This window comes from Lynx rufus, unplaced genomic scaffold (assembly GCF_022079265.1).
Source record: "Lynx rufus isolate CCGP_SWC_20201006 ecotype Redwood Valley unplaced genomic scaffold, mLynRuf1.p SCAF_5, whole genome shotgun sequence".
Classification (NCBI taxonomy): domain Eukaryota; kingdom Metazoa; phylum Chordata; class Mammalia; order Carnivora; family Felidae; genus Lynx; species Lynx rufus.
Genome location: NW_025814867.1, coordinates 43,831,398 through 43,846,235, shown reverse-complemented (window position 1 = coordinate 43,846,235; position 14,838 = coordinate 43,831,398). Strand labels below are relative to the sequence as shown.

The 14,838-nt window shown below is 40.2% G+C and overlaps 1 protein-coding gene across 5 annotated transcripts in view; it reads left to right on the top strand.

Annotated features, from left to right (window-relative positions):
- The first annotated feature begins 5,734 nt into the window (after positions 1–5,734).
- Positions 5,735–14,838, top strand: part of CP (ceruloplasmin) — a 72,004-nt gene continuing 62,900 nt past the window's right edge. For all 5 annotated transcript variants that reach the window (XM_047099303.1, XM_047099302.1, XM_047099306.1 and 2 more), the window contains exons 1-2: positions 5,735–5,918; positions 13,276–13,523. In XM_047099303.1, coding sequence (XP_046955259.1) covers positions 5,773–5,918; positions 13,276–13,523 — 394 coding nt within the window. In that variant the 5' untranslated portion in view covers positions 5,735–5,772. The remainder of the gene's footprint in view (positions 5,919–13,275; positions 13,524–14,838) is intronic.

Sequence of the window (14,838 nt, the reverse complement as noted above, 5' to 3'; positions counted from 1 at the left end):
CATTTAAGAGCACAATCCTAGACTTTGAGATTCAGAGATGGACAGGAGTCATAGTCTAGTAAAATAAACTCTATTTTAATGGATACATGAAGTGTGACTTGGTGAATGGAGTTGAATGGAAAAGTCCTCAACTGCATGCATTCTTAACAGGAAGAGTCAAAGACTAAGAATGCATCAGTGGGATGTGTCTCCAGCACAACTTTCTGCTCTCATTTTAACGATGAGTACTCATTATTTCAACAGAAATATTGTTAGTGCAAAAAAAAAAAAAAACAGAAAAAAATAAAGGAATATGCCTTAAGAATATACACTCTTTTGTTCAAATTCTATACTTACCAAGAAATTTTTTTCCCATAGTTTGATTTTTTAAGTAGACTTATAAACAAAAATTTAAAAACCCCAATAATATATGAACCACCTGGCTGGCTCAGTCAGTAAAACATGTGACTCTTGATCTCAGGGTGGTGAGTTCAAGCTCCATGTTGAGTGCAGAGATTACAAAATAATAATAATAATAATAATAATAATAATAATATATACACATCCTCCTTTACTTTTAAATGAATACATTACCACATTGATTTATTCTCCAAGTTTGTAATCAGTGAGCCCTCTAAATCTAGTCATCTTTTTGTCAACTGACAAAATGAAGGTTCTAAATTTGCCAACTGCCAACCAAACCCTGGCCAGAATCCTTCCACAACACAGAGAGACTGAGAGGCCCAGCCCAATATAGTCTGGAACCATTCTCTAATGCCCACAGGATCACAGTGCATCTCTGGGTCAGGCAGGCTTATATTTGAATTCCATCTATTCCACTTACTAGATATGGGGTATTCAACAAGGGATAAAATCTCTCTTATCTGTGGTTTCCTTGTCTGTAAAATGAAGATAATAATAATAATATCTATTTGTGGTATACTGTAAGCAAAATAATGGCCTCCCAAAGATGTCCTCTTCCTAATCCCCGGAACCTATGAGTATGTTATTTTACATGATAAAGGTGAATTAAGGTTGCTAATCAACTAAACTTAAGATAGAGAAATTATTCAAGGTTATCAGGTGGGTACTTAATAGTAGAAGAGGGAGACAGAAGAGAAGGTTGGAGTGATGCACTGTAAGGACTCATCCTGCCATTGTTGGCTTTGAAAATGGAAGGGGGCTCTGAGACAAGGAATGTGGGCAACCCCTGAAAACTGGAGCAGGCTAGGAAAAGGTTCTCCCCTAGAGACTCCACAAAGGAATGCAGCCCCACTGACCCCTCCATTTTAGCCTGATGATACAGACATCTGGTTTCTGACATATAGGCCTGTGAGATATTAAATTTATGTTGTTTTAAGCCATTGAGTTTGTGGTGATTCATTAAAGAAGCAATAAAAAAACTAATATATCTATCTAATTGGTTGTTTTGAGGATGAAATGAAATAAAATGTATAAAGCACTGTGCTCCACACAGTCATCATCTAATAAATGTTATTGACTGTTATTATAGTTAACATTTATTCATTCTTTCAATTTTTATTAAGCTGTGTGTCAACCATGATGCTAAATGCCTAGGATTCAACACCAAACAAGGCATAGTCATTGGTCCCCCAGGAAAGCCCAGTCTAATTGAGGAGACAGTCACATAAACAGATAATTCCAATAAGAAATATGCTTTCATCATGTTTTTAATTTTCAATATTTTATGATGCTTTGACATCTTTGGGGGATCATGCTAGTTGGGAAAAGACTGTCCCCCCCACCCCCCACCCCCGCAGAGCTAGGTAATTCATAGAGATAGTGAACAGCTTGCAGATGAGCCAGACTTTCATATGCAAACCAACCAATCCCAGATGCCATACCCCCAACTCCTTTATCTAACTCACACACTAAGCCCATATTTCCTCTGCCCTAAATCAATCTGAGCCAAGTATCAAACAACTAGAGACAGCTCCTATGCCCCAAAGTCCATTATGATTATTCAGACTAGCCAATCATAAGCTATTTACTCTGCCCTGCCTCGCCTTTCCCACACAAACCCCAATAAAGGCTGTGGCCTATGCTTCCCCAGTCTCTACTTCTGCCTCCTGAACAACTCTGTTGCCTCCCCACATGACCCTGTGTAATGTTCATGCTTCTTGTTTCTAGGGGAATTGTAACTCTTCTTTCAGTGACATTGGCCTCTTTATGTCATCACCAATGTGTCATTATCTTTTGTAAATTAAGACCCAGGCAGATTTCAAAGTGATAAGAGCTATACAGAATGTATTACCCCCGCATGGAATAGAAGCAAGAGGGAATGGGGTCAACATGGCAAGAGAGGAAGAAAGTCACATATTTGAAGTTGCATGTAATTAAGCCTTGCGAATAAGTTATTCTTTAATCTTTTATAAAAGTAATTCTAGAGGAGCCTGAGTGGCTCAGTCAGTTAAGCCTTGGACTTCAGCTCAGGTTATGATCTTGTGGTATGTGAGTTGGAGCCCCACATCAGGCTCTGTGCTGACAGCTCAGAGCTTGGAGCCTGCTTCAGATTCTGTGTCTCCCTCTCTCTTTTTCTGTCCCACTCTCATGCACTCTCTCTCTCTTGCTCTCGCAGGTAAATAAACGTTAAAAAAATAATTACAAAGTGATTCTGCTATTTTGGTTCTCTTCCATTGCTAACAAATCATATGCTTTGATTTCTACATTGTTCATGGTAGTAAGAAAACAAGAATGGCCATTAAAATATAATGCCATTAAAAAACAAATCTCCTCCATTGTAACGTACACATCGACACCAGCAAGGCTTTTGTGGGATTAGAATCTAGGCTTTCTCTTCCCCCGCCTGTGACCCCTCTACCTGCCAGAAGGTGATGAGCCTAACCTTGACCCACTAATGGGCAGCCAAAGGGGATGGAGCAACCAGAGCCCCATCTATGTGACACTCCCTAAATAGTCATGAACTGAGCAGTAGAGGAGAAGATCAGCCAAGCCGGTGCTATACTAGTTCAAGTCAGGGGGCTGGTTATCAGAGTTCTTCGTGTGACCCCACTCGCCGATAACATTCCAGAGTTGCACAATTTCCTGTAAAAAGATAGCATCATGGTGGTCTGACTGGTCATGAACATACTGCTATTTTATAGTGAGTGTTTCCTGCTGTCACAGAGTGAAAGACTGTCCTTGGCAGTTTGTTTCTCAATAATTCTGATTTATCATGTTAAAAGCTTCATGGATCAACCAAAAAGAATCTGGGGGGTATAGGCAGGAAATCTTGCCAGAACAGAAATAAAACAAAAGCTTCCTTGATTTTAGCCATTATCAGCCCCAGGACCTTAACTGCTAAATGCACATAAGACTCACCCAATCCAGAAATCTTTCAGGCAACAACAAAGAAAGAAGGAAAGAAAGAAAGAAAGAAAGAAAGAAAGAAAGAAAGAAAGAAAGAAATTGTGGAAAATGATTAAAATTTGTGCGATGTAACTCTAAGTATGCAGTGATTATTTATAACAAACTACAAAGATATACCCCAGGGTTCTGAGATAACAACCTTCTGACAGACACAGCCAAGTGGATAAGCTACTTGGTCCCGTCTAGATTCTTCTCTTCTTTCTTGCAATGCTCCAAGTCAGCTAAGCCTCTCCTGGTGGGCCCTCTGCTCTTCTTGTGTCACCCCAGTTTGTGCTGCTGTGACACATTTCTGGAGTGCAGAAATTCTCAATTGCAGCATTATTCAAAGTTCACTTTTGAGTACCAGCTCTGGAATCACTGTAAGATTTGCAGTGTTAAATGATCCTGTCAATGGCTGGTTGCTTATTAGCCCACAGTGCTTATTTAGACAGTCCTGAGGCTCAGCGCATTCTCCCTACTTCCTGTCACTCAGCAGCTTTATGGGAAGGGTAACTGTCACAAAACAGGACAGAAATGTGGACTTCCTGACCCTCTCTGCATTGCAACATAAAATATTTACTCCCACTGGTCAGGAGTGTTACTGTTTAACCATTTCATTTCACCACCAATATAAGTGGTGCTAGAAGTATATATTCTGGAGCCCTCCATAGTACTACCTGAGGTGTGTGTGTGTGTGTGTGTGTGTGTGTGTGTTAATTAATTAATTAATTAATTAATTTGGTGGGAATGGGGTAGACTTACTGAAAAAAGTGACTTCAGGGATTATTGCTGTGATCTGATCATCGTCCTCCCATCTCTCAGGGCTGAGTTTGAGCATGGAGTAGAGAATGAGAAAGAAGGAAATGCTCGGAAAGCTGTTGGCTCATACAGTGGCTTTGTGCCATTCTCCCTTTGGGAGTATGAACTGCTAAATGATGTCCCCTCCAAGTAGAACATTTGGGAATAGGAGCCCCTCTGGACACCAATGTTTAAAAGGAACAGCATCTTGCAAGGCACAGATTTTGGCCAGTATTCCTCTCAGTGGACATGAGGGCACAATAGTTAAAGGTGGCTCTAGAAGGAGGTCTTGGGACATACCGAGCATTGGAACTCAGTTTTCTGTATCAGGGCAATTACTTAAGATTATTATAAGCTGGTGGGAGAAGTATCTCTATGCCTTAACTTAGTAGATCATTTCAATTACCAGACAATAGTCCTCCCAGACTGAGGTTTTACAGGTGAGGAAACTGAGGTTAAGTTTCTTGCCTGATATGACGTGGTGCCATCAGATTTTGATCTTCATCCTGCTGTCTTCCCTGGTACTTACTATTGTCCTTCTCTGATTTTTTTTTCCATAGCACTTGTTGCTAATAGTAGCTGTGTTCTCTCTTCATTTGTACATTACCAGTCTCTTGCAAGCAGAACATAAGCTGATGAAGGTAGGGTTTCATGTCTGCTTTATTCACTGCTGTATCTGCAGCACTTGGAACAGGGTCTGGCACACAGTGGGCTCACTCACTAATACTTATTAAATTAATGAATTATGCAAACATCAGGGTTCTTTCTCCTATGCCAATCTATTTCTATAAATAACTCGGGACAAATACATAAAATGCATTGAAGGATTATATTAACACAAAATGTGCAGTGTTACAACCAGGATTTTCTGTTAATAAACTTGTATTCACTTAGGGTAATAAACCCCTATTTACTAAGACCAACCTTTGCCTTTGAAAACAGATCTACTTATGTCTGCTTTCTTTAATGATAAAACAGAATTATCACCCCCTGTTATGCTCTGCTAGTTATTTTGCATATAGTAATGCAGAATAATTTGGCAAACTTTCTATGCAGATGTGTTAAGAGCATACAAAATAGATAAATCCTTCACAATAAGATTCTTATTGTGGGATACTTAAATTTGGCATGCTAAATATCGCACTTCATATCATCAAGTTGCAATCAAGTATTGTTAGCCATTTCAAAAGTAAAGAGTGACACATTTTAATCCATTTTGCCTAATTTCCTCATGATTTATTAACAGTTCACTGCGAGCAGAGCGCTGTACTGTGGCATATTGTTCGAGGAACAAAGGGAGCATTTAGAGATGATTTTTGCCCTCCTGGAATTTACACAACAAATGGAGGAAAGCAGAGTTATGCACACTCTAGTGGCTCCAACAATAACTGCTGGCTTTTTTATTTGTAATCAGAGAAGCCTGGCAACAGAAACCTTTTTTTTCCCCCTGGGCTTACGAGAACTGAGCCGAAGTGGGAAACGTTATTTGCTTTTACGAAACAATTTACTTTTGTGCAACCTGAAGATGTGTCAATCAAGCAAATAAAGGAAGAAAGCCTTATTTATAAAATTGCCTGCTTCTGATTTCACTTTGTTGCTTCTCAGGCTGCACGAGGGAAAAAAAAAATGAAGATTTTGCTGCTGGGTCTTTTTCTACTTTTATATAGTAACTCAGCCTGGGCGAAAGAGAAACATTACTACATTGGGATTATCGAAACAACTTGGAACTATGCGCCTGACAATGGGGAAAAGAGACTAATTTCAGTTGACAGGTAAGTCACTATTTTTATTGTGTACAGACCAAATTTATAAGTTATCAATTAAAAAATAAAGGGAAGAAGATAAAATGTTTTATTAATTTGTTGTATATGGAAACTGCAAAATGTGGACTTGAAATCCGGGAAACTAATAAAACTCCTCTAAATTCCTGGGCACGTTTTGGTAGGGGGTGGGGTGGGAAGGCTGCTCCACTGATTTCCCCTTGGTCCTGGGGGATCTGTGTGGGCTTATTACCTCCTCCGGTCGATATTGCATCTTTCACCAGGGTTCAGTCTTCTTGTCTGTTTGTGCAGAAGTACTTTAATTTAAAAAACAACAGTACAAAATGTTATGTTGATTATACCACTTATTGATTATTAGCAGGTAAGACTAAAGTGATTTTTAATCCTTTAAAACATCATTTATAAAAATCAAATACAATTTTAATAACCATGACTGTGCTTAAGACTTGTTAGTTGACTCGCAGTTAATTAAGTTTCTCTCTCTCAGCGTTAGCATGCTAATCTGGAAAATGGAGATCACAAAACTACCTTATCGGGTTCTTTGAAGAGTGGGTGCACCTAAAGCTCTTAGTACAATGCGAGGTACATCAGACATGCACAAAATATGTGAGATAGCTATTGTGATGCCCCCCCCCCCGCCAAAAAAACCTCTGTGTAACTTAAATGTTTTCGTGTTTCAGGTGTAAGCCCTCTTATTTCAAGCAATAGTCACCATACAATATAGAAAAGCACGAGTATAGCTCTTGATGTTTTTATAATGAAGTTTATACTGAGGTCATCAGTCTTAATAATGCCAATTAAATATTTATCACTAAACCCCATGTTTACTACTTTTAAAAATGCATTTTAGGGTTGCCTAGGTGGATCAGTCAGTTGAGCATTCAACTTCAGCCCAGGTCGTGATCTCACGGTTCACGAGTTCCAGCCTTGCATCGGGCTCTGTTCTGACAGCTCAGAGCCTGGAACCTGCTTCAGATTCTGTGTCTCCTTCTCTCTCTGTCCCTCCCCAGCTCATGCTCTGTCTCTCTCTCTCTCTCTCTCTCTCTCTGAAAAATAAATAAAAACATTACAAAATTTTTTAAAATGCATTTTAATGCTGATAAAGCATAAATGAACCCAATGACAATCAGCTGCTAAGATTATATCTTTAAAAATAGCTAAACAAGTATCCCAATCTTCATAATTGTTGGTTCTATTGATGGGTATATGCTATTCTCATTCATTTTATGTATGTTTGACATTTTTCACGGTAAAAAATAAATACATAGCTGCTAATAATATCTGTTAAATTATTAATTTAGTGATATACAGTAAGCAAAGTTTCTGACCTAAAAATAACTGATTGTAAACAAAACTAATACATCCTACAATAATTTTTTTTTAAACCTGGTTTTGAGGTAGTATTCTCTTCTTAGGAATAGGACCTATTTTCATGACTTCACCAAATTATTTTGTATGAATGCAAGATTTTCCCTGATTAAATACAATGTAAATTATACATGGTTTCTATAGGGAAACAAGACACATTAAAAAAAAAAAAAAAGTCTGCTTTACTCCAAGCCCCCATCCACCATTCTTCTGCTATTACTCATGATTAAAAATCAAATCAGCTTTACTGAGCATAAGCAAAGTGCAAGACATTGCTCCAAGCATGCTTCAATGAAGAAGTCTGTAATACCAGAAGCTAGAGAAGACAGAAGAGAGAGGGAGTTTATTAAGAACAGGGCCGGAGGGACGCCTCGGTGGTTCAGTCGGTTAAGCATCCGGCTTCGGCTCAGGTCATGATCTCACAGTTTGTGAGTTGGGGTTCTGTGTGAGTTCGAGCCTCGTGTCGGGCTCTGTGCTGATAGTACAGAACGTGGAGCTGGCTTCACATTCTGTGTCTCTCTCTCTGCCCCTCCCCTACTTGTGGTCGCTCTCTGTCTTTCTCTCTCAAAAATAAATAAATAAACATAAAAAAATTTTTTTTAAAAAGAATGGGGAGGGGAGGTGGGGGTCAGAGGATTCCTTTGGTTTTAAATATTCTTGTGTCTTGTCTGTGTTTAGGGAGGTTTTGCAACATTGGTTTGACCATCTGTGGCTTCAAGGACAGCCTAGAATCTTTGGACTCTAGATGGCGCTGCTCACTCTGCCTGTGATCTTTTGTTTTTTTTTTCAATTACATCTAACTGTGACTGTTGAACACAGATTCAGCAATTTCGCCAACACTATGCTAAACTTTTTGTATAGATGAGTTTAGGTAGCAACTTGTTTCTCCCTTCTTTGTGTCTGATTACCAGCATGTCCAGCGGTTTTAGTTTCTTCGGGCTGCTATAGCAAAATACCACAGAAGAATACAGAAATGTATTTTGCAGTTTTAGAGGCTGAGAAATTCAAAGTCAAGGTACCAGCATGGCCATGTTCTAGTAAGAGCTCTCTTCCTGGTTAGTCCTGGTTATAGTAGCCTATTCACTGTATCCTCACATGGTAGAAGAAGCTACAAATCTCTCTGGAGCATGTTTTATAAGCCCCTAATCCCATGTATGAGGGCTCTATGTTTATGACCTAAGTGCATCCCAAAGGCCCCATCTCCTAATCCACCATGTTAGAGGTGGCCCTAAACCTCCAGAACCTGTCCGTATGGTGAGCGAATACTCTGTGATCTGTGTTATATTCAGTGGTGCAGTTGACTTTAAAATAGGGAGATGATCTGGGTGGGCCTAATCTAAACCAAAGAATTCTCTAGAAGAAGAAGAGAAAGAAGAAAAGAGATTTGAGGTGATTCAACAAACTGCTGCTAACTTGAAGATAGAAGACGCCACTTGAGAAGGAATACAGGTGGCCCTGAGGAGGCAGGTGAGGTCCTTGGCTTACAGCTGGCCAGGAAGTGGGGATTTCAATCCTACTATCACAGTGAACTGAATTCTGCCAATAACCTGAATGAGCTTGGAAGCAGATTTCTCCAGCTCCTACAGATGAGTGCTCAGACCAGCCAACACCTTGATGTCAGCCTTGTGATAACCTGAGCAGAGAAGATAGTCATGCCATGCCAGACTTCTGACCCACTGAGCTGTGAAACAATCAGTGGGTGTTCTTTTAAGCTACTATGTGACAATTTGTTATTTGGCAATGGAAAACTAATGTCCTGCATCTCAACCGATGGAGACAAGAATCCAGAAACTTTTCCCATTACCGACATTTCAGTAATCAAGTCTAAACATAAGCCAAGACCATTCAAGTACATTCTGAATTTATGGAAAGATGTAACTTTATTATCATCTTACTGAGTCAGTATAAAATTTTTTTTAATTCCACTACCATTAAAAACTCACTTCTGAGTCTGAATCTGCCAGAAATTATAAGAGTTGGCTATAGGATTCTAGAAGATGGGGGGATTAAAAGGTGGGATATGATTACTGAGAGGGAGACAATATCTTTGTAATGAATAGAAAAGAGCATGTTACAATTGTCAACAGAAAGATCTACAATTAACGTGAATTATTTGCTTGATTCAAAGAACAACTATAATAGATTCTTTTGACTGAAAAACTGGCAAACTTACTGCAAACTTCCAGTAACTGACCCTAGTCCCCACACTATGTTCTTGAAATTAATGTTTATTTTGAGAGACAGAGAGTGCAAGTGGGGCAGGGGCAGAGAGCAAGGAGGACAGAGGGGTTCTGCGCTGAGAGCAGTGAGCCTGATGTGGGGCTTGAACTCACAAACTGTGAGCTAACGACCTGAGTTGAAGTCTGACACTCAACTGACTGAGTCACCCAGGTGCCCCTGTGCCCTTGAAATTAAATAGACACCTCCTAATGATCCTTTTATGTTCCTTTGTAGACAGCACATAATCAAATAGACCTCCCCCAAAGTATCGCATGATGTGAAATATTTCCCAATTTGGTCAAGAGTTCATTTTGTTTAAAAAAAAACAAAAACAAGATGGGAAACGTATTTTGCATACTGCCGTGTATATAAAAGCAATTCCAAATGTTAAAAACTCTGAATATAACTTCAGATCAACTACTTTAAAAGCAATTCTTGCCTCCCCCAAATCTCTGTGTACAAAGAGTGAACCCTGAAGATTGGGCAATGCTTGTCCTGTTTCAGGAGGTGATTAATATGGGAGAAATGTGCAGTGAAGGCATTCTGGCAAAGCCCACTGAATTTTATTGGAACAGGATGTAACATACTCCCAAATGTTTCAGAGTCATGTTCAGAAAGTATCAATACACACTGTATTGAATGAAGCCTTAAGAATTTGAGGGCTGGGCGCCTGGGAGGCTTATTCGGTTGAACCTCTGACTTCAGCTCAGGTCATGATCTCACGGTTCATGAGTTCAAGCCCCACCTTAGGCTCTGCACTTACAGTGCAGTGTCTGCTTGGAATTCTCTCTCTCTCCCTCTCTCTGTCCCTCCCCTGCTTGTTCTCTCTCTCTCTCTCTCTCTCTCTCTCAAAAATAAATACACTTTTAAAAATTCAATAAAAAAGAATTTGAGGGCTATTTTAAAACTTTGACCTATGTAAGATGTGTATCAACAGGGCATTTTATTTTTTTTTAACGTTTATTTATTTTTTTTTAAGTTTTATTTATTTTTGAGACAGGGAGAGACAGAGCATGAATAGGGGAGGGTCAGAGAGAGGGAGACACAAATCTGAAACAGGCTCCAGGCTCTGAGCTGTCAGCACAGAGCCCGACATGGGGCTTGAACTCGCGGACTGTGAGATCTTGACCTGAGCTGAAGTCGGCCGCTTAACCGACTGAGCCACCCAGGTGCCCCTCAACAGGGCATTTTAGAACAAAGATTAGAATCTCTATTTAAATATCACCAGGAGGGGCACCTGGGTGGCTCAGTCAGTTAAGCATCTAACTTTGGCTCAGGTCATGATCTCACGGTTTGTGGCCTCTCACCCTGCGTCAGACTCTGTGCTGACAGCTCAGAGCCTGGAGCCTGCTTCAGGGTCTGTGTCTCGCTCTGTCTCTCTCTGCCCCTGCCCCACTCACATTCTGTCTCTCTCCCTCTCTCTCAAAAATAAACATTAAAATAAATTTAAATAAAAAAAATATCACCAGGACTCATCTCCTAGCAATAAGAGATGCTGGAGAAAAGTTACCCTCAGATGTGAATGGGCCTGCATAAGACTGAGCGGGCCAGGGTCGTCTGGTGACTAGAGAGGAATTCTGTCTTTGCGCTGTGAGCTTTGCTACAGCCGTATGCCAGACTAACACTGTACTCTTGCTAACCTCCTTGCAGCACTGAGTACTGCAGGAATCTGCTTTCAATCTCAATGGTCTTCAGTGCCTCAGAATTTTGCTGTTGTTAAAACATCCACTTGTTAAGACCATTTCTGTTAATACGAATGCTGCAGTTTTAGAGGAAGAATTCACACCCCTGTCCTGTTTTCCCGTGCATTTGGATGCCCTTGAAGTCTCTCTGAGCCTTCCTGAATCCATTTTTCTATTTCATTCTAACAAAATGGAAACCACAACAATTAGAAAATGGAACCAACTGAGAGAAATAAAACAAAGGATGCCTCTTCTTTGTTTTTCTAACTTCCAGCTTGGCCCCCTTCCCATCAAAAGGGTTCATTTTTCGGTGAACAATCTGGAATCCTGGAGTTCACACAATCCAGGAAAAGTGGGGTCCTTGGTATGTGGTGCCAACGATGAGATCCTCATGGTCGATGTCCTCTGGTCAGTCCAGTGCGTGGTGCTCCGCTGTTTCCAACACCTGCTGCCACTCAAACTCAACCTCCAGGACCACCACTGCCTCCGGCACTCAGGCTTAATAGGATGTCCTCATGCAACTATACCAACAGAGGTCTGGCCGCCACCAGGGTATGGCCTGGAAACAGAACCTGCCACCCTTCTGTCTCACAGTCCCAAGAAATCCCACTGCCTCTGGGATTAGGCAGCTCTCTTTTCCTTCACTTCGGAGCCTCCCCCTCAGGTTACCCATGAGCCCAGAGCTGCCTGCCTGCAATAGAACACAGCTGGGTGTTTGTTAGAAACTATGAATGTCTGGGCCTGCCCCAGAAGCAAGCAATCAGAATAAATGGGGCTGGGGCTCAGGAGCTTGCATTTCCTCAAGGGCCTCAGTAGATTCCTACGCACATCAAAACTTAGGAAATATTGGGCTACAGCACTAGAGTTTTGAAAAACTGGGCCTTTAAACTTTGCAGCAAGGGAAGTTCAGAGCTTCCAGACAAGCCCTCCTCTCGTCTTGAAGAAAAGAAGGAGAAGTATTTCTCACTCTTTCCGAGGAGCTTACAGCTGAGGACACAAAGTTCATTCTTCAGTCAGATGAGCCAGCTCCACAGGAATTAAGAAGAAATGGTGAGGCATCAAAGATCCCTGAGGTGAAAGTCCACAGCACACACACTCACACGAAGAAGCACAACCCCCAAGGTCATCAGCCTGAGTGTTAGCAGTTTTTATTCTATCGGAGGAGATCCCATTTGTGGAGGGGCTTGCCAAAGTCCAGGTTTTCGGTGAGTCCTCCTAAATGGGTAGATGTTGTTACTCACCAACAGATCCCAATGAGCTACTTAGAGCCTTCTGTTAAGGACAGCCTAAGAATCACTTTAAAAGTGTGATCACCGAACCCACTTTCTTTCTTCTCTTTTCTTTTCTTCCTTTTTCCCCCCACCCCCGCCCCGCACTACAATTTACTTTGCTAACATTTTTAGAAAAGTTTCGAGCAACTATTAATCAGCCACAAAGCAGAATATAAACATTCACTAGTCAAACATTTTCGGTAGCAAGGGATTAAAAGAACATAAGGGTAATTTGCATCCAAAGGTAATTTTAAAACCCACATACACTGCACACATCAATTCTGATCTTGATTTAGTGCTGCTAAAGGAAATAAAAAATGTAGGATTAGTATAGCATCATTAATTTTATGTATTTAGGAAGACAAAATATATACACACTCTGAAGTCTCAAATATCCGGACTCACTGCTTATAAACTCATTTTCTTCCGGTAGCTGAAAGAGTAATAGATGAGTAAGGTCTTAACTGCTTTACCCTAACATTTTACTTTCACTTTGTATTCCACTTCATAATGTTTCTGTATTGTAACATAAAAATCCTGTAGAAAAATAGTCTGGTGAGATACACCAGATTTTAATGGTGGCTTCACACACGATTCGCTGCTGTCACACCTGATGCGGGACGCCTCACATACTTAAAATAGGAGGGTAAGTGCCAGCTCACCTCTTCATTTTTGGAAGCACCCCTACAATAACAGGCAAACATTTGATGTGATAGGGTCATTAATTTCTCTTTAATTACATGAGATGTTATAAGTTATCCCCAGAAATGATGGCTTCTGATAGAGTTGTCTTCTTTTCTTTTGCAGGGAACATTCAGATATCTATCTTCAAAATGGCCCAGATAGAATTGGAAGGTTGTATAAGAAGGCCCTTTATGTTCAGTACACAGACAGAACTTTTAGCACAATTATAGAAAAACCTGTCTGGCTGGGGTTTTTAGGCCCTGTTATCAAAGCTGAAACTGGAGATAACGTTTATGTTCACCTAAAAAACTTTGCCTCTAGGCCCTACACTTTCCATCCACATGGAGTAACTTACCATAAGGAACATGAGGGTAAGTTCAGCTCATATTCTAGCTGGAATTTCCTCGCAATTTTCAGTAGGAGCACTTTTTTTGTTTTGTTTCTTTTAACATCTAAGATTATGGCCTCCCCTCCTGGAGAAGATGTGTAAGTGTGTTACTATGCTGTGTTTCCCTTGGTTGCACTTGCTTGTGTGAAAGAACTCTTGGGTAAACTATACAGTGAGAGGCAGCAAGAGCTGGGACTTCCCTACCAGTGCCTGGCAACTCGCCAGCCAAAGAGAATGAGGACTAGGCAACGTGCATGAAGGCCTAGAAAAGGCAAACATCCAGAGGGAAGAAACAGGACTCAAGATAGGGGTTGTCTTAACTCTAAAGTTCCTACATGTGACCATACTGTGGTCATTGTCACGTACCATCCTAACTCTGGATTAACTCTGTCCTACCTAAGGCAGTCTGAGTAGTCTCTTGCATCAGTCAAATGGTACACATGGCTGGATGACCCCAGAGTCGCATCTGAGATACAATTAACAGAAAGGTCATTTGAATGTAGGACTTAGAAACCTTAAAGATGGTATAGGAAGAACAAAGAATAGGTTTGGTGTCTGTGATATCATTTTTAGTACTTGTTGATGATAATGATAAAAAGAGGTGGGGTTTTGTTATGGATAAGAGCGAGGACTTTGAAAGTAATAGACAAAGCTTCAAGTGCAGCCTTGTCTTTCACTGGCTGAATAATGACCTCAGCTAAGTTACTTAAATTCTCTGCGCTTCAGTTTCCTCATATATAAAATAGGGACAATGATGTACATGGTAATAGCTCAATGAATGTCAGGCATTATCATAAGCAAAAATGCGGAGACCATGTTAATTGAAATTACAAGGATTAAGTTTGGAAATTAAGATAAAATTAGAGCTTTAAAATTATTAGTTTTCTTTTTTACAGAGGCTTTGCTTTAGAAGGTGAATGTTTTGACCATATATTTTTATTTGTTTTTCTGAAACAAACAGTTACATTCATAGCTTAGAGGCTGACTGCCATCTTATTTCTTTTTTACAAATTCATGGCATGGTAGGGTATTAATCATTTTTAAGGCATGGTAGTTATATTGTCTTCATGTTAAAGGAAAAAACAGTTCTTATCCTTTAGAGGTATATATTCAGGTATTTATTAGTGAAATGATATGATGCCTGGGATTTGCTTTACAATTAATTCGATGGTGATGGGGTTAAGAGTGGGTGGGGGTGTAGATGAAACAGGATTGGTCTTGAGTTTATCATTATTAAAGCTTGGTTGATGGGTAAATGGAAGTTCATCATATTATTTCCTCAACATTTACGTATTTTT